The sequence below is a fragment of the Myotis nattereri genome (assembly GCF_964212035.1).
Source record: "Myotis nattereri genome assembly, chromosome: 15".
Lineage (NCBI taxonomy): Eukaryota > Metazoa > Chordata > Mammalia > Chiroptera > Vespertilionidae > Myotis > Myotis nattereri.
Genome location: NC_138090.1, coordinates 49,274,679 through 49,294,818, shown reverse-complemented (window position 1 = coordinate 49,294,818; position 20,140 = coordinate 49,274,679). Strand labels below are relative to the sequence as shown.

General features: G+C 49.4%; 2 protein-coding genes across 2 annotated transcripts in view; both read right to left on the bottom strand.

The window, feature by feature from the left end:
• Positions 1-2,562: 2,562 nt before the first annotated feature.
• LOC308531483 (large ribosomal subunit protein uL6-like) lies at positions 2,563-3,167 on the bottom strand. Its single transcript, XM_081108417.1, has one exon. It carries the CDS (start codon positions 3,147-3,149, stop codon positions 2,607-2,609), a length of 543 nt encoding a protein of 180 aa, XP_080964543.1. The 5' UTR covers positions 3,150-3,167; the 3' UTR covers positions 2,563-2,606.
• Positions 3,168-3,220: 53 nt separating this feature from the next.
• Positions 3,221-20,140, bottom strand: part of TRPM4 (transient receptor potential cation channel subfamily M member 4) — a 42,834-nt gene continuing 25,914 nt past the window's right edge. Inside the window, exons 17-25 of the mRNA XM_081108415.1 lie at positions 18,620-19,039; positions 13,665-13,797; positions 13,213-13,387; positions 11,999-12,176; positions 5,406-5,599; positions 5,046-5,178; positions 4,753-4,825; positions 4,500-4,605; positions 3,221-4,268 (exon numbers count right to left, since the gene is read on the bottom strand). Coding sequence (XP_080964541.1) covers positions 4,264-4,268; positions 4,500-4,605; positions 4,753-4,825; positions 5,046-5,178; positions 5,406-5,599; positions 11,999-12,176; positions 13,213-13,387; positions 13,665-13,797; positions 18,620-19,039 — 1,417 coding nt within the window. The 3' untranslated portion in view covers positions 3,221-4,263. The remainder of the gene's footprint in view (positions 4,269-4,499; positions 4,606-4,752; positions 4,826-5,045; positions 5,179-5,405; positions 5,600-11,998; positions 12,177-13,212; positions 13,388-13,664; positions 13,798-18,619; positions 19,040-20,140) is intronic.

Sequence of the window (20,140 nt, the reverse complement as noted above, 5' to 3'; positions counted from 1 at the left end):
CTAATGGACGCCACCAGCATTTTTATTTATTTTTTAAAATATATTTTTGATTCAGAGAGGAAGGGAGAGGATGAGAGAGTAACATCAATGACGAGAGAGAACCATTGACCGGCTGCCTCCTGCACGCCCCCCACTAGGGATCGAGCCAGCAACCCAGGCATGTGCCCTGATTGGGAATTGAACCATGACCTCCTGGTTCATAGGTTGACATTCAATCACTGAACCACACCAGCCATGCAGCCATCAGCATTTTTTTTAAAATACATTTTATTGATTTTTTTACAGAGAGAAAGGGAGAAGGGATAGAGAGTTAGAAACATCGATGAGAGAGAAACATCGATCAGCTGCCTCCTGCACACCTCCTACTGGGGATGTGCCCGCAACCAAGGTACATGCCCTCGACCGGAATCGAACCTGTGACCCTTCAGTCCCCAGGCCGACGCTCTATCCACTGAGCCAAACCGGTTAGGGCCCATCAGCATTTTTAAAAATTGATTTTTAGAGAGAGAGGAAGGGAGAGGGGGAGAGAGAGAGAGATATCAGTGTGAGAGAGAAACATCCATTGGTTGCCTCCCTCACACACACGGATGGGTGATCGAATCTGCAGTTGGGTTATATGTCCTGACTGGGCATCGAACTGGCGACCGTTCGGTGCACAGAACGACACTCAACCAACTAAGTCACACAGGCCAGAACTGTCAGCTCTTAACTGAGCTCAGCAGGTAGCAAACCAGGCCCAGTGGATTGTGGGAACCTCTGGAAATGGGGGGACTGGGGCGGGGGGCACACTGAGCCAGTGGCCTTGCTTCAGGCAGTAGAGTGGGGAACAGCCTTCCCTCCAAAGGGGTAGCTGCTACTCTTCCATTGCAAAACAGATACATGAGGACCAGGCCGGCTGCACGCCCGAATATACCGTTTACACTTACCCATGTCAGACCTTACGAGCTGTCAAGTATGAGTTGGCCTTCTCCAAAATGGAAACATAAGGCTAGGGGAGTCACAAGGCCTCCCGAGGGTCAGGGCGCTGGCTGCTTTCAAGGAGAGCTTAATAGCTGCCTTTTCTTAAAAGAGGTGTTCATGGCCCTTGCTGGGGTGGCTCACTGGATAGAGCGTCCGCCTGTGGACTGAAGGGTCCCAGGTTCGATTCCCAGTTGGGGCACATGCCCGGGTTGCTGGCTCCATCGCCAGTGTGGGGCATGCAGGAGGCAGCTGATTAATAATTCTCTCTCATCATTGATGGTTCTCTCTCTCCCTCTCCCTCTCTGCAATCAATAAAAAATATATATATTTTTAAAGGGGGTGCACATGGTGGCTACCTCAGGCAGGTGGCGCTGTTGTGCTGGGACATGGCCTCCGTTCGCAGTCATTAAATCATCACAGTTGAGATTTCCCTTTCTCCTGGATTCTGCATTGTTCCCGTAGACTCCCACGGAGAGGGGGGCACACACTGCCGTTGCTGGTTGGCAGAACCCCGACACTTATATCCACAGGGTGAGCAGGGGGACATCAGTATCAACTGTCCCTTCAATAGTGGAAGCCACTGCCTGGATGGCTTGGCTCAGTGGTTGGTTGAGCATCAACCTGTGAACCAGGAGGTCACGGTTCTATTCTGTGCCTGGATTGCCGGCTCAATCCCCAGTGTGGGGCGCGCAGGAGGCAGCCAATCAGTGAGTCTCTCTCATCATGGATGGTTCTATCTCTCCCTTCCCCTCTGAAATCAATAAAAAATATATTTTTTAAAAATACTGGAAGCCACCCTCACTGGTTTGGCTCAGTGGATAGAGCGTCAGCCTGTGGACTGAAGGGACCCAGGTTCGATTCCGGTCAAGGGCATGTACCTGGGTTGCGGGCACATCCCCAGTGGGAGATGTGCAGGAGGCAGCTGATCGATGTTTCTCTCTCATCGATGTTTCTAACTCTCTATCCTTCTCCTTACTCTCTATAAAAAATCAATAATAAAAAAATATATTGGAAGCCACACTGCACACTGAATGGGCCCAAAGGTCCTCACAACTTTCTTCCCCCACCAGGAGCCTTCTCAAGTAAATTCAGGTGCATTTTCCTGTGGGGAATGTGGACCAAGAAGTCTAAGATGCCTGAGTCAGAGACAGCCTGAGTGGAAGTTCCCTCTGTGGGACATACTGTGTCCAAGATCCATAAAGGCTGGTCCTTGTTGGCCTCCTTGGTAGGTAGAGGCTGCAGGACCAAACAGTTCATTCATTCTTTCTTTCTTCTTTTTATTGTACATCTTTATAGTTTCACAAACAAGTGTGACAAATCACTCAGCATCTTGGTGTTTTCTAAAGCTGGGCAACTTAGATCTTATTCATCAGCCTCCTGAACTGTTCCTTTGTCAGAAACAGAGACACCATCCCAAAATTTTCTGATATCCTTGGGTGTTTTTTGTGTGTTTTTTTTAAAAAAATGTATTTTATTGATTTTTTAAAGAGAAGAAGGGAGAGGGACAGAGAGTTAGAAACATCGATGAGAGAGAAACATCGATCAGCTGCCTCCTGCACACCCCCCGGTGGGGATGTGCCCGCAACCAAGGTACATGCCCTTGACCAGAATCGAACCTGGGACCCTTCAGTCCGCAGGCCGACGCTCTATCCACTGAGCCAACCCGGTTTGGCGATATCCTTGTTTTTATCTGTTGTGGCTTGCTGAGCCAAAGCAGCTGAATTTGACACAAGTTCAATGTCATTGCCTTCAAGAATCAACTCATCGTTCTGGGCTTGAGATCCTGAACAAGCGACGCCTGGCCTCATCCGAACTCTGCGGATGTATTTTTCGCCCAAGAAATTTCTAATTTCAACGAGAGAACCATTCTCCTGAATAACGACGTTGGTGGGGAAGTGAGCGCAGGCAGACCTCATCTTGAAACGGAAGCCCAGTGTAACGCCCTTGGTCCTGTCCTGTACATGACCACAGACAGGGTGAACCGTGGCCAGTTCCTTCCTATTTCCCCGCCATTTGTCAACCCGGAGCCTCTTTTTTTTCTTTCCAAGGAGCCTGAGCTCTACATGGATGTGGTTGAAGTCCCTCTGCAGGGTGCCCCCAGGGCCCTTCACAATAACGGTGCGCCCCTTCAGCGTGATGTGCACATTTTCTGGGACGTCCACGGTCTGATCGCCGAGAATGGTCGTCATCCTCGCAGTAGATGCGGCAAAGAGGAAGCCTCGCTCTTTCTTGTTTTTAACCTAATTTTGTTTTGTTTGTTAATCCTTACCCGAGGATATTTTTTCCCGTTGAAATCTGGTTGCCGCACAACACTTGGCCATGTTTCAAAGCCACTCTGCACCCAAAGAGGCAGATAGCTGGAACCCCTCCAACTCAGAGAAAGGGTGTTTTGGTTGTGATTTCTGGAGGCGCTGGTTGTTGCTGGCTTTCCTGCTATTTAACTAATAATTGCTGTCAGTTCAGCCTTGTCATTACCAGTTTAGTTTGTTATGGGTTGTTTGGTTAAACTGCCTGGATAATGATGCATATTTGCTTGATTCCATGTGCGCGGGGCCTGTAATTTCCCACTAATTAGACTTTTTAAAGACACATAGGCTGTTATCTGCTCAAATTTGCATCATCTGTTCCCCTGTTGCCACTGCAGATGTACACAGCGCCCACCCTCCCCGCTCCAAGAAAGAATTTGCTTCCGCCACTGAGTTCTGCAAAGCAGGGAGCTGGGGGGTGCGAATGGTTCTTTTCCCACTGAAGTGAGAGCCACCAAAACAGCGCCGACGAGAGGGGCTGGGCCCGAGTCAGATAGGAATCGTGGGGCTGAGGGGAGGGAGCAGACCCCGAGATGTCCGAAATACTGACCAAGGATCACAACCCCCACCTCCCCGCCAGCTCTAACCCCCATGCCCCGAGGATCTGGACACCACCGGTTCCCCAAGAATCAAGCATCCAGACTCTCAAGTGGCTTTATTTCCCCGTGTGGGGAGCTGAGTGCCCTCTGTGGTCCCTGTGCCCCCAGGGCCCTGTAGCGTTCTCCCGCCCAGCGGGCTGTGGCGGGGCCTTCAGGGGGGGCCCTGCCTGGGCTCCTGAGGCTGATCCTCCCAGAGTGGGGCTGGTTCTGGGAGGGGCCGGGCCTGCTGTGGTTCCAACGGGTGAGACTCCTGCAGTGGTGCCACCAGCGATCCAGTCCACAGCATGGGGCCCACCTCCAGACAGGGCCGCCACGTACTGGGGTCCAGGGCCAGCTAGGCCTTCCTCTGGGGGCAACAACTCCCCATGGCGCTACTCCTTGAAGCCTGCCATCAGGGCTCAGTCTGGGGGAGGGAGAGGGGCGAGAACAGGTGGTGGGCACAGAGCGGAAGGCAGAAACAATGGGAGGCCGGCGAGAAGCAGAAAGACCCAGGAAAGGTCCAAAGGAAGCCGAGAGGGTGGAGGAGGGACAAAGAAAGGATCGCGAATGAGAAAGAGAAACAGGGGACCAGGGGCCGGGAAAGCAGGCAGTGACCGAGGCCGGAGGTACATGCAGGGCAGCCCTATGCACTGACCTTTGGGTCCAGGCGGGGTCGGGGGTGAAGGCCCCCCTGGCGGAAGCAACGCAGAGCGGCTCAGGGCCTCGGCCACCCAGCCCAGGACGCGGCTACAGTGCTGGACCTGGGGAGCAGATGGGATATCGGGGAGCAGATAGGATATCGGGGAGCAGATGGGATATCGGGGAGCAGATGGGATATCGGGGCGCCCTACGGAAACCCACTGCCTCCCGCCCCGCCCGCACCCCCCAGCCTGGCCCGCACTCCTCACCTCCTGTTCCAGCCCCTTCAGACGCTGCTCGTACTCGCGGATCTGTCTCAGCTGCTTCAACGCCGTGTCCACCCTGCACACCCAGGACTTCAGGCCCGCGCCGCGGGAGGCCCCGCCCACCATGGGCCCCGCCCACCGTGGCTCCGCCTCTTCCCGCTTTCCAGGACCCCGCCCACTCAGGCCCCGCCTCCAGCCTGGCGCTCTGCAAACCCAGCCCGTCCTCCCAGCCAATCTATGTCTCGGACACACCCCAGAGGCCAGAAGCCCCGCCCCCGGCCAGGCCCCGCCCTCACTTCTGCGACGTGCGCTTCAGGCGCTCTGAGTCACTTTCCCGCTTGTCCCTCGCCCGCGCCAATAGGAAATTCTCCTTCTGCACCGATTCCCACGTCAACAGCTTCCTCTCGGCTTCCTTAGGGAGGTGGACCCCTGGAGGGCAGGTCAGGACAGCGTCAAGGGCCCGCCCCTCCTGGGGCCGGAACCCGTCCCGTCCCGCAATCCCCACCCAAAACCCCGCCTGAGCTCTCAGACCACGCCCCCGACGGCCTGAGCCACGCCCACCGGCGCCGCCGCCATCCTCCCAGCTTATCCGTGTTCTTTCTCTCAGGGCCCCGCCCCTGGGGTTTCTCTGTGTTGGGCCAAGACCCGCTTCTCACGAAAATGCCGTTGGTTGGGGGAGGCCGGCACGCTGGCCCGGTGCCTGCGCAATCGACGGAAGAGGAGGCGCACGTGCGAGATGATGATGAAGGGTGGGGCCAGGGCCGGCCGAGAGTGAAATTCCCGGATGAGGCTGTAGCGCTGCGCCTTCCAATAGAGGTCGCTGTTGCCCTGTACTTTGCTGAAGGTGTAGCTGTGGGGACCAGAGGTCAAGGGTCACCAGAGGTCGCTGCCCAGTCAAGGGCAGAGGATCAAGGTTAGATGTCAGGCAATACGTTCAAAGTCCAAGGCAGCAAGCAGGCGGATAGATGTCAGAATCGATCATGTCGGAGGTTATTCCGAAATGCAATTAGTAGTTAGGGTGGGAGGCCCAAGGGTCCGAGATTAGAGGTCAAGTTGAGGATGGTGTCGTGGATTAGGGTAGAGGTTGTAGTCAGTTTCCAAAGTCAGTCTGAACACAAACAATTAAAATCAGAAATAAAATGGGGGCATGACTACCAAACTTACAGAAATAAAAGGGATTAGAAGAGAATACAGTGGGGCCTTGACTTACAAGTGTCCCGACTAACGAGTTTTTCGAGATACGAGCCGTCTCTCGGCCGATTTTTGGCTTTGAGTTGCGAGCTAAAATTCGGGTTACAAGCCAGCTTCAGATACCCCACCGCTAGTTGGCGCAGCGAACGTCACAGTGAACGCCACAACATCAGCCCAGCATCACGTATCTCACTTGTTCACTGTTGATTTGACATACGAGTAATTTGAGTTACGAGCTCCGTCACGGAATGAATTAAACTCGTAAGTCAAGGCCCCACGGTAGTATGGTAGCCGGGTAGCTCAGCTGGTTAGAGCCTCATCCCAGCACACCACGGTTGCGGGTTCCATCATCGGTCAGGGCACATACAAGAATCAAACAACGAATGCAGAAACAAGCAGAACAACAAATCAATGTTCTTCTCCACCCTCCTCTAAAATCAAGTTTTTAAAAAAGATAACCTAGATAAAATGGAAAAGTTCCTAGAAACAGACAAATTACCTAAACTGACACAAGAAGAAATAGAAAATCTCAAAAGACCTATAACAAGTAAACAAGTAAAGAGATAACTCATCAAACACACACACACACACACACACACACACACACACACACACACATACACACTGGTGAATTCCATCAAACATTTAAAAAACAACACCAATCCTTTTCAAATGCTTCCAAAAAGCTGAATAGGAGAGAACATTTCCTGAATCATTCTATGATGCCAGCATTTCCCATTATATCAATATCAAAAGAAAAGAAAATTACAGATCAATATTCTGGTTTTGTTTTGTTAATCTTCACTCGAGGATATTTTTCCATTGATTTTTAGAGAGTGGAAGGGAGGGGGAGAGACAGACAGACAAACATTAATGTGAGACACACTGATTGGCTGCCTCCCACACGTGGCCCAGTTGGGGATGGAGCCTGCAACCGAGGTACATGTTCTGGACCGGAATCAAACACGCAACCCTCAGCCCTCAGGCTGATGCTCTAACCACTTACAACTGGCTAGGGCAAGCATGTCAAACTCGTGGCTGGTGAGTCTCAGAGTTTGACATGATTGGGCTAGGGCAGTGACGGCAAACCTTTTGAGCTCGGCGTGTCAGCATTTTGAAAAACCCTAACTTAACTCTGGTGCCGTGTCACATATAGAAAATTTTTTAAATATTTGAAACCATAGTAAAACAAAGATTTATATTTTTGATATTTATTTTATATATTTAAATGCCATTTAACAAAGAAAAATCAACCAAAAAAATGAGTTCGCGTGTCAGAGGTTTGCCATCACTGAGCTAGGGCATAGATCAATATACATGCAAAATTTCTCAGCAAAATACTAGCAAACCTAATTCAGAAGGATAGTAAAAGGATTATATACCATGACCAAGTAGGATTTATCCCAGGAATACAAAGGTGGGTCAACATATAAAAATCAACCAATGTAATATTCTACCTTAAAAGAACAAAGGGAAACAAATCACATAATCATCTCAACTGACCCAGAGACACAGAAAAGGCATTTGACCAAATTCAACACCTTTTCATGATTTTTTTTTTAAAAAAAGCCTCATAAAAGTTAGAATAAAAGGAAACTTCCTCAACATTATGAAAAGGGTAATTATGAAAAACCTACAGCTACTATCACACTTAATGAAGAAAGGCTGGACGGCTCTAGCTGGTTCTGCTCAGTGGATAGAGCGTCAGCCAGTGGACTGAAGAGTCCTGGCTTCGATTCTGGTCAAGGGCATGTATCTTGGTTGCAGGCTCCTCCCCAGCCTGAGCCCTGGTCAGGGCACATGCAGGAGGCAACCCATTGATGTGTTTCTCTCACATTGATATTTCTCTCTGTCTTTCTCTCTCTCTTCCGCTCTCTCTAAAAATCAATGGAAAATATCCCCAGGTGAGAATAAGAATAAGAATAAGAATAAGAATAAGAATAAGAAGAAGAAGAAGAAGAAGAAGAAAAAGAAGAAAGAAAAGAAAGACTGAATGTTTTCCCTTAAGATCAGGAGCAAGACGAGGATGCCCACTTTCACCACAGCTATTCATCATTGTACTGTAAGTTCTAGGCAGAGCAATTAGACAAGAAAAATAAAAGGCATCCAAAATAAAAAGGAAGAGGCAAAACTATCTCTATTCACAGGTGACATGATTCTGTTAGAGAAAATCCCAGAGAATCCCAAGAAAGCTGCTAGAGCTAATAAATGAATTCAGCAAAGTTGCAGGGTACAAGATCAACAAACAAAAGTCAATTGTGTTTCTATACATCTGCCATGAATAATCCAAAAGGGAAATTAAGAAAGCAATTCCTGCCGAAACCGGTTTGGCTCAGTGGATAGAGCGTCGGCCTGCGGACTGAAAGGTCCCAGGTTCGATTCCGGTCAAGGGCATGTACCTGGGTTGCGGGCATATCCCCAGTGGGAGATGTGCAGGAGGCAGCTGATCGATGTTTCTCTCTCATCGATGTTTCTAACTCTCTATCTCTCTCCCTTCCTCTCTGTAAAAAATCAATAAAATATATAAAAAAAAAAAAAAAAAAGAAAGCAATTCCATTTACACTAGGATCTAAAAAAAATTAAGCACCTAGGAATAAATTTAACCAAAAAGGTGAAAGATTTGTACACTGAAAATTACAAAACAGTGATGAAGGAAATGTAAAAGAGCTCCTAAATTATGGAAAGACATCCTGTGTTCATGAGTACAAAGCTGTAATATTGTTTAGAGTCAGCTATCTGCAAAGCAATCTACAGTATCAATTGCAATCTCTATCTAAATTCCAACAGCCTTTTATGTAGAAATGGAAAAGCCAATCCCTCTAATTTATATGGAGTTGCAAAGGTCCTGAATAGCCACAACAATCTTGAAAAAGCACAAAGTCGAAGGACTCACACTTCTCAATTTCAAAAATCTGCTACAAAATCAAAAACAGTATGGTTCTGGCCTAAGGAGAGACATATAAACTATTGGAATAGAATTGGAAGTTCAGAAATAAACCCATACATCTGTGAGTGCTGTGGCTCAAACTGTGCCCGCCCCCAAAGATGTATTGAAATCCTAACCCCCCGTATCTCAGAATGTGACCTTACTTGGAAATAGGATCTTTATAAAGATAATCAAGTGAAAAGGAGGTCATTATGGTGTCCTTATAAAAAGGGAAAATTTGGACACAGACATGTACACAGCAAGAACACCTTGTAAAGGTGAAGGGAGAGATTGGAATGGTGCATCTACCAGCCAAAGGTTGCCACAATCCACCAGAAACTAAACGAGAGGCATGAAACAGATTCCCTTCACAGCCCTCAGAAGAAACCAGCCCTGTCCATGCCTTGATTGTGGACTTCTAGTTCCGAGAATTGTCAAACAATAAGCTTCTGTAATTTAAAGCCACCCGCTTTTTGGTATTTTGTTAGGGACGCCCTAGAAAACTAACATCATGGGCAATTGATTCAGGGTGCCAAGTCCATTTCATGTGTGGATACTCTCTTCAACTAATAGGCCTGAAACAAGTGGATTTGTACAGCAAAAAGAATGAAGCTGGGTCCCTACCTCACACCATATACAAAAAATTAAGTCAAAATGGACCAACAGCCTAAATAGAGCTAAAACCATAAAACATAGGACTAAATCTTCATGACCTTGAATTTGGTGTTGAGTGCTTAGATATGACACCAAAAGTACAAGTAACAACAAGAAAAGATAAATTGGGCTTCATCAAAACTTAAAAACTTTTGCATATCAAAGGAGATTATCAAGAAAAGGAAAAGACAACCAACAGAATGGGAAACAATATTTGCAAGTCATATATCTGATAGGAGTTTAGTATCTAGAATATATAAAGAAGTGCAACAACAAAAAGACAAACAACCCAATTAAAACAGGCAAAAGAGCCCTGACCAGTTTGGCTCAGTGGCTAGAGCGTCGGCCTGTGGACTGAAGGGCCCCAGGTTCGATTCCGGTCAAGGGCATGTACCTTGGTTGTGGGCACATCCCCAGTAGGAGGTGTGTAGGAGGCAGCTGATCGATGTTTCTCTCTCATCGATGTTTCTAACTATCTCTCTCCCTTCCTCTCTGTAAAAAATCAATAAAATACATATTTTTTAAACGGGCAAAAGACTTGGCCATAGCTGGTTGCTCAGTGGTTAGAGCGTCTGTCCTTGGACTGAAAGATCTCAGGATTGGTTCCAGTCAAGGGCATGTACCTTGGTTGCAGGCTGGATCCCCAGCCTTGGGTCAGGGCACATGCGGGAGGCAACCAATTGATGTGTCTCTCTCACATTAATGTTTCTCTCTCTCTTTTCTCTCTCCCCTCCTTTCCACTCTCTCTAAAAAAAAAATCAATGGAAAAAAAGAAAAGAAGACTTGAATGGTGCAGTTGCTATAGAAAACAATTTGGTAATTCCTCAAAATGCAAAACATAGAATTACCATATGCCCAGCATTCTATTCTAGAAACATACCCAAAAGATATCAAGACAAAAACTTAAGCAGATATGTGAATACCAATGTTCATAGCAACATTATTCACAATAGCTAAAGATGGAAACAACCCAAGGTTCCATCGACAGATGAATAAACCAAATGGCATAGATCAATACAATGGAATATTATTCATCCATAAAAAGGAATGGAGTGCCGACACATGCCCCAGCTTAAACAAACACTGAAATCTTTATGCTAAGTGAAATAAGCCAGACACAAAAGGACAAATACTGTATGATTCTACTTATAAGAAACATCTAAAACACACACACACACACACACACACACACACACACACACACACACACGAAACACCTAAAATAGGCAAAGTCATAGAGACATAAAATAGATTAGAGGTTATCAGAGTGGTAGGAGGGAGAAATGGGAGTCATTGCTTGCCTAATGGGTACATACTTTCTGTTTGGAGAGATAAAAATGTTTTGGAAATAGTGGTGATGATTATAAAACACTAGAGGCCCAGTGCACAACATTCATGCATTGGTGGGGGGGAGGGGTGTCCCTCAGCCCAGCCTGCACCCTCTGGCAGTCCGGGACCCCTCGGGGGATGTCTGACTGCAATTAGGCCCACTCCCCAAGGCGGAGACGGGAGAGGCTCCCGCCACCACGCTGCGCTCGCCAGCCGTGAACCCGGCTTCTGGCTGAGCAGCACTCCCACTGTGGGAGCGCACTGACCTTCCTGCATTGAGCTTCTGCCCCCTGGTGGTCAGTGCACATCATAGCGACTGGTCGTTCCACTATTCGGTCAATTTGCATATTAGGGTTTTATTATATAGAATAATAAATGTAATCAATGCCACTGGATTGTATACTTAAAATGGCATAAATGGCCCTGACCAGTTTGGCTCAGTGGATAGAGCGTCGGCCTGTGGACTGAGAGGTCCCAGGTTCGATTCTAGTCAGGGGCATGTACCTTGGTTGCGGGCACATTTCCAGTGGGGGGTGTGCAGGAGGCAGCTGATCGATGTTTCTCTCTCATTGATGTTTCTAACTCTCTATCCCTCTCCCTTCCTCTCTGTAAAAAAATCAATAAAATATATTTTTTAAAAAATGGCAAAAATGGTGGCTTTTATGTTATATGTATATACTTTGCCACAATAAAAAATTTTTTAGCCCTAACCGGTTTGGCTCAGTGGATAGAGCATCGGCCTACGGACTGAAAGGTCCCAAGTTCGATTCCGGCCAAGGGCATGTACCTTGGTTTCAGGCACATCCCCAGTAGGAGGTGTGCAGGAGGCAGCTGATCAATGTCTCTCTCTCATCGATATTTCTGGCTCTCTATCCCTCTCCCTTCCTCTCTGTGAAAAATCAATAAAATATATTTAAAAAAAAAATTTTTTTAAACCCTCAGCCTGGGCTCAGGGAGAGGATCAGATTCCACCATCCAGGTCAGAAGGAGAGTCTTCCTTGGTCTGGGGACAGGGCAGCATTAGATTTTAGGGACTAAAGGTGAGTTGATTCGGCTGGGATCAAGAATCAATCATGCTGGGGTCAAAGGTCATGCCAGGGCCAATGTCATGGTGGGTGACCTCAGATCAGAGCGGGCGGGGCTCCTCACCTGAACATGGCGATGAGGAGGTTGACCAGCAGGATGTTGGCCACGAGCAGGAAGATGACGAGGAGGAGCACCACCAGCCAGTTGGCATAAAGGGAGACGCAGGAGCCCGCCTGGGCCCCCACTGGGCGCGCCCAGAAGCCCTCCTCCGAGGAGCAGTTGACATGCTCCATGAGGGCCACTGTGGAGGGAGACACTCAGATGGGGGCAGAGGAACAGAGACCGAACGAAGACGGAAATCCAGAGGGGCACCTGGCCGGCGTGGCTCAGGGGTTGAGCATCAACCTATCAACTGGAAGTCACAGTTCGATTCCCGGTCAGGGCACGTGCCGGGGTTTCAGGCTCGATCCCCAGTGGGGGGCGTGCAGGAGGCAGCCCATCAATGATTCTCTCTCATCATGGATGTTTCTATCTCTCTCTCCCTCTCCCGTCCTCTTTGTTTGTTTGTTTGCAAGTTTGTTTATTTATTTTTCTCCCTTCCCCTCTGAAATCAATTTTTTTACTGCCTTTTTTTATGTGTATTGAACTCTCCTGATTGATTGATTTATTATTTTTTATCTTTAATTTCTTTATTGGTTAAGGTATTACAAACGTGTCCTCATCCCCCCATTAACCCCCAACCTCCCCGCCCCTTCCCCTCCCCCCCCTCCCCCCCCCCCCCGCCCACTCATGCTCTCATCCCCCTGGTGTCCGTGTCCATTGGTTTGGCTTATATGTATGCATACAAGTCCTTTAGTTGATCTCTCCCCCTTACCCCCTCCCTCCCCTACTTTCCCTCTGGGGATTGATAGTCTGATCGCTGTTTCTCTGTCTTTGGATCTGAAATCAATTTTTTAAAAAAAAAATCTAGAACCAATGGACATGGACAACAGGGGGATGAGAACATGAGTGGGGGGGGTTAATGGGGGGGATAAGGACACATTTGTAATACCTTAACTAATAAAGAATTTTAAAAAATGTAGAGGGGCGTGGGGAGACAGAATCCAAGAAAGCAAGGGGACAAGACCCAACAAAACACAGCAAGGGTCCGAGACCTACAGACAAGAGGACAGAGATGCAGAGAGAGGAGGCCAGAGTCCCCTAGGGATGAAGGGGGTGGGGGGGCTGCTTAGAGACGCAGAGAGAGACGGGGACCTAGAGCGAAGGGTGTAGAGACCCACCCAGAGACGGGGAAGAGGGAGAAGGGACTCAGAGGGGCCAGGCCCCTCCCTCCTTACCGTCCATCTCCTCCTGCGGGACCTGCCCGAAGATCTGCAGGTAGGGCCGGTAGAAGACGCGGCGCAGGATCTGCGGGAGGTCCTGGTCCCGGGGCCTGAGGAGACCCTCCGTGGCCACCCCGTAGGCCACCAGCCACACTCCGAGGAAGAAGAGGAAGAAGAACACATCCTTCATCTGCAGGAGAGGGAGATGAGACCAAGCCTGGCCCCGCCCTCCCGGGACCTGGCCCCGCCCCCAGGTTCTGGCCCCGCCCTCCCGGGACCTGGCCCCGCACCAGGGCTATGGCCCCGCCCTCCCGAGATCTGGCCCCACCCTCCCGGGACCTGGCCCCGCCCCCAGGGATCTGGCCCCCCCCCCGCACCAGGGCTATGGCCCCGCCCTCCCGGGATCCGGCCCCGCCCCCAGGGATCTGGTCACGCCCACCAGGCCCCACCCAGGCCCCACCCCTCACCATCTTGTTCACGATGACGATCTTGGGCCCCAGCTGTTTATTGACCGTGAAGATGTGCAGCAGCCGCAGCGTGAAGACCATGAAGTCCAGGCAGAGGACGGTGCGGCCCAGGTCATACAGGCCCGGGGTCAGCCTGGGGTGTGGGAGACGAGACAGGGGTCCCTCAAGGGTCACAGGCTGCATAGGAACCTGCGTCTTCCCCGCACCAGGCTGCAGATGAGGCTGTGGCCTCCCCCATGCACCCGGGGTGTGGTGGGGGTGGGGGGATCCCGACCGTCCGTTCACCCGGGTGCACGCAGACCTCAGTGCCAGCTGGGCCGGGCCAGCCTGGCATCCACTCAATACCAGCCGCACAAGCACAGCCTTAACAAAAACCTAGGAGGTCCCTGTAACATCAAGTTCCAGACATGACAACCAACGGCAGTATGGGGCCGTGGACTGGCTCCTGGACCAGAAAAGGACATCAGCGGGACAGCTGGGCAGTCTGAATAAGATTTCGGGTCTCGATAAGGTAAGATGTTAACATTTGGAGGATCCGGGTGAAAGGTGTATGGCCATTCTCTGCACTGTGTTTGCAATGTTTTTTTTTTTTTTGTTAGTCTTGGGTTATTTCAAAGGAAAAGTTACAGACTAAAAGAATGCTTAAGGTAGCAACGTAAAAAGACAAGCTTCAGAGTTTGAGAAGATATACAGAACAAAACCACCAAGGATTAGGATCCAGATATATATATATTATCAATGAACATGAAAATTTTTAAGTGGAGGCAAAGGATATGAAAAGACAATTGAGCCCTGGCCCATTTGCTCAATGGTTAGAGCGTCGGTCCTTGGACCGAAGGGCCGCAAGTTTGATTCCTGGTCAAGGGCACATACCTTGGTTTCAAGTTCCCCAGTCCCGGTAGCAACCAATCAATGTGTCAATGTGTCTCTCATGTCCATGTCTCTCTCTCTCTCTCTCTGCCCCCTTCTCCCTCCCTTTCATCTCTCTATAAATCATTGGAAAAAATATCCTCGGGTGAGGATTAAAAAAAAAGAAAAAGATAATTGACAGAAGTCCATGTGACCATTGGTTATGAAAAGATGTCCAACTTAACTAGTAGTCAAGGATGCATAAATATAAAAAAGAGAGGTCATTTTTGGCAAAAAAAAAAAAAAGTATAAACTTAAGCTAAATTGAGAGCTACAAAGTTTTAAAGATTGAAAATACTAGATTTTGCCAAGCATGTCCTTAAGAGGGCACTTTTTTTCTTTTTCTTTTTTTAATATATTTTATTGATTTTTTACAGAGAAGAAGGGAGAGGGATAGAGAGTTAGAAACATCAATGAGAGAGATCGATCAGCTGCCTCCTGCACGCCCCCCAGTGGGGATTTGCAGGCAACCAAGGTACATGCCCTTGACCGGAACCGAACCCGGGACCCTTGAGTCCGCAGGCTGACGCTCTATCCACTGAGCCAAACCGGTTCGGCAAGAGGGCACTTTCTTACTCTGACGGTGGGTGAAATCTATCCACATCAAGAATAGGTTCACTTCAACCTACAAAATTTAAATCTCCCATGTAAACTTGTATTACTTTGGAATAATAAAAAATTAGAAACAACCAAAATGTCCATCTGGAAGGGATTGGTAAAACAAAACAATTCATCCATGCAGTTCTGGAATTCACTGGAAATTTCTCCACGGTAAGCCAAGATCTTGGGATTTTTTTTGTTTTTTCTCCACGTAATACTTCTCCTCTCCCCTACAAAACGCTAAGCTTGACAAAATGTCTAAAACACGCTGGTACCTCTAGAGCAGTGGTTCTCAACCTGGGGGTTCTCGACCCTTTCACAGGGGTCGCCTAAGACCATCGGAAAACACAGATATAATTACATATTGTTTTTGTGATGAATCACTATGCTTTCATTATGTTCAATTTGTCACAATGAAAAGACATCCTGCCTATCAGATATTTACATGACGATTCATAACAGTAGCAACATTACAGTGATGAAGTAGCAACGAAAATAATTTTATGGTTGGGGGTCGCGGCATCAGGAAGGTTGAGAACCGCTGCTCTAGAGCATGGGCGAACAAGGCCTTCCCCCTTTCATCTCAGGAGATATTTTATACAAAAATACAAGAGATAAACGCAAGCTCAGGGTCCTGCCAAACTCTCTGGCATTGCTGTTGGAATAAAGTGATCATGTCGTCTTCATGGGTAGCATTTCTAACACAGCATGGAAGAGGCATTCCTCCCGGTGAATCCGCTGAGAAGAGACTAGGGTGTATCCCCTGTAAATAGTCACCGGACTCTGTCCACAAAGCTCTTTCTTCTCAAAAGGAGCGCTGTCCTCACAGCGAGGACTTTGCAGAAAAAGAAACATGATCAGCAGAGGACTGGCCCCAGAGCAGCTAATACGTGATGACGATCTGGAGCAGAAAATGAAAGGGACTTTGTGGAGATGCTTTGGGCCTGATTCCTATCTCTTCGAGTGCGGAATTTTTGTCTCCGTGCCTTGGGGAAAGAATGCGTTCACTCGTTACATTCTGGCCAGGAGAAGCCTGTCTCGTCTGATCTTTAGCCATCGGCTCCCTTCTTCTGGAACCCGGTGCAGCATATCTTCAAAGAAGACCGTATATTTGCAAACACGGACGTGGGGGAAAAGTCAGGACAATTTGTAGGTGAAAAGGAAAAGTTGCAGAAGGATGCATAAATACAGTGTCGTTTGTGTAGCAAAGAAGTACCGGCGTCTCTCCACGTAAATCAGCGGTTCTCAACCTGTGGGTCGCGACCCCTTTGGCGGTCGAACGACCCTTTCACAGGGGTCGCCTAAGACCATCCTGCCTATCAGATATTGACATGACGATTCATCACAGTAGCCACATGACAGTGATGAAGTAGCCACGGAAATAATGTTATGGTTGGGTCACCACATGAGGAACTGTGTTTAACGGGCCAGAAGGTTGAGAACCGCTGATGGCAATGTGTAGAGAAAGAACAGGCAGGGTGTGCACCCAGCTGTCGAGGGAAGTCACTGCTGAGAAAGTGAGACACTTGAAAAGACTAAGAAAATCGTTGGTTCCTGTTCTGTTCCTTCACCTGCTTCATCTCGTTCAGTGAGGACAGATTTTTGCATTTCTTTGGCCATAGACTACATTTCAAAGATCTTTTCCATTGAGATAGAGTGATGACTCAAGGAGAGAGAGAGAGAGCGCAGGCCGTCCTCTAAGTCCCATTTGGGGTGATCGCAGGACATTAGGGGAGCACAAAGGAGGGACCCAGAGTCTGGGTGGGATAAAGGAAGGCTTTAAAGTCAGAGGCCGCAAGCCTGAGGCCCCCAGGAAGTGCAGGAGTCGGCGTGGCCAAGGAGAGGAGGGGACAGGGTTTCAGGAAGGGGGGACCCGCGGGTGCCAAGACCCAAAGACAAGACAACGTGTTCCCGAGGAGTTCAGATGTGCCCTTTGTGCCGCTCTCTGGCCACCACACAGTCTGATCTGGGAACCACGGCAGAAAGGAACTGACGTTATGTCGCCCATTCTTGGCAACAGAAAGTAACTGAGGGGGAAATTCCTCAAAATCTGTTTTTTATAAATGAGCTAAGACATGGTAGGAAACAGTCAGCATTTCTGTGGACGAAATCACTGACACAACATTCAGGCCTCCCTGATGAAATCCGAACCGATGACATTTCACCCGGGAAAAGTACAATTCGCAAACACAGACCCGAAACTTGGCAAAACCCAATCCAGACAAAAAAAAACGCCAATGATGAACCAATGTTTGTGCAAAACTCAGCCCAAATGCTGGGTAACCATGCTGAAATCATGTCAGAAACTGAGAATAACTGACGCTAGTTTCATTGCCCTGCACGTAAGACTGATCAAGGCAGTTTCAACGTACTTCCTTGGTAAGAATCCGTCGGCTCTGGTGAAATCCTGATTACAAATTTGTAATTACGCAGACTCAAAATATCAAGGTCAAGGTCACAGCCCCTGGACCTGGGATGCAAGAACTGGGAGGTTTCAGAGAAGCCGGGGTGCAGATGAAGACAAAGAAATCGAGAGACAGTGCTGCAGAGAGGGGGCGGCCTAGACGGGTGGGGCCCCAATGCCAGGCCAGGGTGGGGGGTGGGGGAGGGAGCGCTGGGCGTGGAAGGACCCTTGTGGGATGGGCTGGAGGGGAGAGCCTGGAGTCCAGGAGGCTGGGGTGAGGGTCCAGGCAAGATACAAGATAGGCAGCCATGGAGATGGAGAAGGGGGGGGGGGGGGGACAGAGAGAGGCAGGGGCCAGGAGGCCAGGGCCTGGGCTGTGGAGGAAGAGGAAAGAGGTGAGGGTGGTGCCAATGCCGGGCCAGGTCTGGGGGCTCAGAGAAACCTCCAGTGAGCCCCAGATCGAGCATAAATAGCGGGGTTCTCCCTTTAGTCATCTCATCCCTGAAGCAGCTATTCCTGAGGAATCAGATTGTTTCTAGACCATCTTTACGCAGTATGTTCCATCAAGAATGGGTTTCTGTTTGTTTTTTAAGAATAATCGGAGATAGGTCCTGGCCGGGTAGCTCAGTTGGTTAGATACACCAACGTTTCGGGTTCTATCCCCTGTCAGGGCATTAGAAGAAGCAACCAATGAATGCATAAATGATTGGAACAACAGCCCTAGCTGGTCTGGCTCAGTGGATAGAGCATCTGCCTGCGGACTGAAGGGTCCCGGGTTCAATTCCGGTCAACAGCACATGCCCGGGTGAGTGGGCTCGATCCCCAGTAGGGGGCGTGCAGGAGGCAGCTGATCAGTGATTCTCTCTCATCATTGATGTTTCTCTCTCTCTCCCCTCTCCCTTCATCTCTGAAATCAATAAAAATATATTTAAAAAAATAATAATAATAAAATAATTGGAACAACAAATCGATGTTTCTCCCTCCTTCCCTCCCTCCCTCCCTCCCTCTCAGGGACCAGGGGTTTGAAGCCACCGGCACTCACCGGCAGCCCACGCCCAGGAGGAAGCAGGTGAGGGCCACCAGGTCACACTGGTTCCACGTGTCCATGAGGTAGAGGTGCAGCCGGCGGCGCAGCGGGGCCTGGCAGTGGCCGGGCCCGGGCCCTCCGGTGGCCAGGCTGCCCCAGCCACCCCCCAGGCTCTGGCGGAACTCCTCGCAGAGCAGGGTGAAGACCCAGAAGTACAGCAGCAGCTCCAGGGCGCCGGGCGTCGAGGGCTGGAAGTCGATGAGCAGCACGCGGGCGAAGAGCATGAGGAAGAGCAGGTAGCTGACCACGTTGCCCAGGAAGGCCGTCACCGGCGCCCCCCAGAACTGGGACCAGCGCCGCAGGCGTGGGGAGCACCTCCTCTGGCTGGGCTGACTCAACACCCCCAAGGGCATCTTCTCAGGGGGATCTGCTGGCCTGGGGGGGTGGGGGTGGGGGAGAGAGAAGGGAGAGCTCAGCCTGACCTCTGAACCCGACCTTCACCACTGGCAAGACCACTAACCTGTCACGTGACCTCCTGCACCTTCACGACTTCTGACCCTGCCGAACTGAAACTAAGTCTGCGGTCCGCCTGCCATCTCCTTGACTTGTGACCTCTGACCTCTGAAAGCCCCTACCATCAAGACTGCTGACCTTTCACCTCTTACCGCCACCCTTCTGGCCTCTGGCCCCTGGGGTGACTCCTGACTCTTGTCTGAAGTCCAAATCCCCCTTCGTTCACCATCACGATCTCTGACTTTCTCTGTCTGACCTTGGGCCCTAAGATATGACCTCTGACCCCCTCATGTTTATGACCTCGGCTCCCCAAGTTTGAAAACTCAGTCCCTGGCTATTAACCTCTGACCCACAGATTCTGAGATTAGACTACGCAGTCGGGTTTTCCCACATAAGTCTTCCTCCCCTGTATCTGATATCCGACCATACAGCCCCATTTGGCTCCTGAATTCCAGCTTTCTCGTTCCACTCATATCTCTGACCCTTCTCTCCTGAGTTCTGAGCCTCTGTCTCAATTTCATCCTGACTCTTAATTCTGACCCAAAGGGAAATGCCAAAATGAGTAATACTAATAATACTATGTTCAGCCTGGCCGGTGTGGCTTAGTGGTTGAGCATCGACCTATGAACCAAGAGGTCACGGCTCGATTCCTGGTCAGGGCACATGCCCTGGCTGTGGCTTCATCCCCAGTAGGGGGTGTGCAGGAGGCAGCCGATCAATGATTCTCTCTCATCATAGATGTTTCTATCCCTCTCTCTCCCTCTCCTTTCCTCTCTCTGAAATCAATAAAAGCATCTATAATAATAAAGGCATAATACTATGCTAATTAGACTGGACATCCTTCCGGACATCCTTCCAGATGACCTTCCAGGCGAAGCTGCTGAGGCAGCTGCAGTGGCAGCGGGAGGGGGGTGGGGAGGCTGGTGAGCCCCTTTCCTGCATTGGGCCTCTAGTATAAAAATAATATAGTCAAAAAGCTTGCAGGAAAAACGAACGGGTTTGGAGAAGCACTTTCTCTTTATA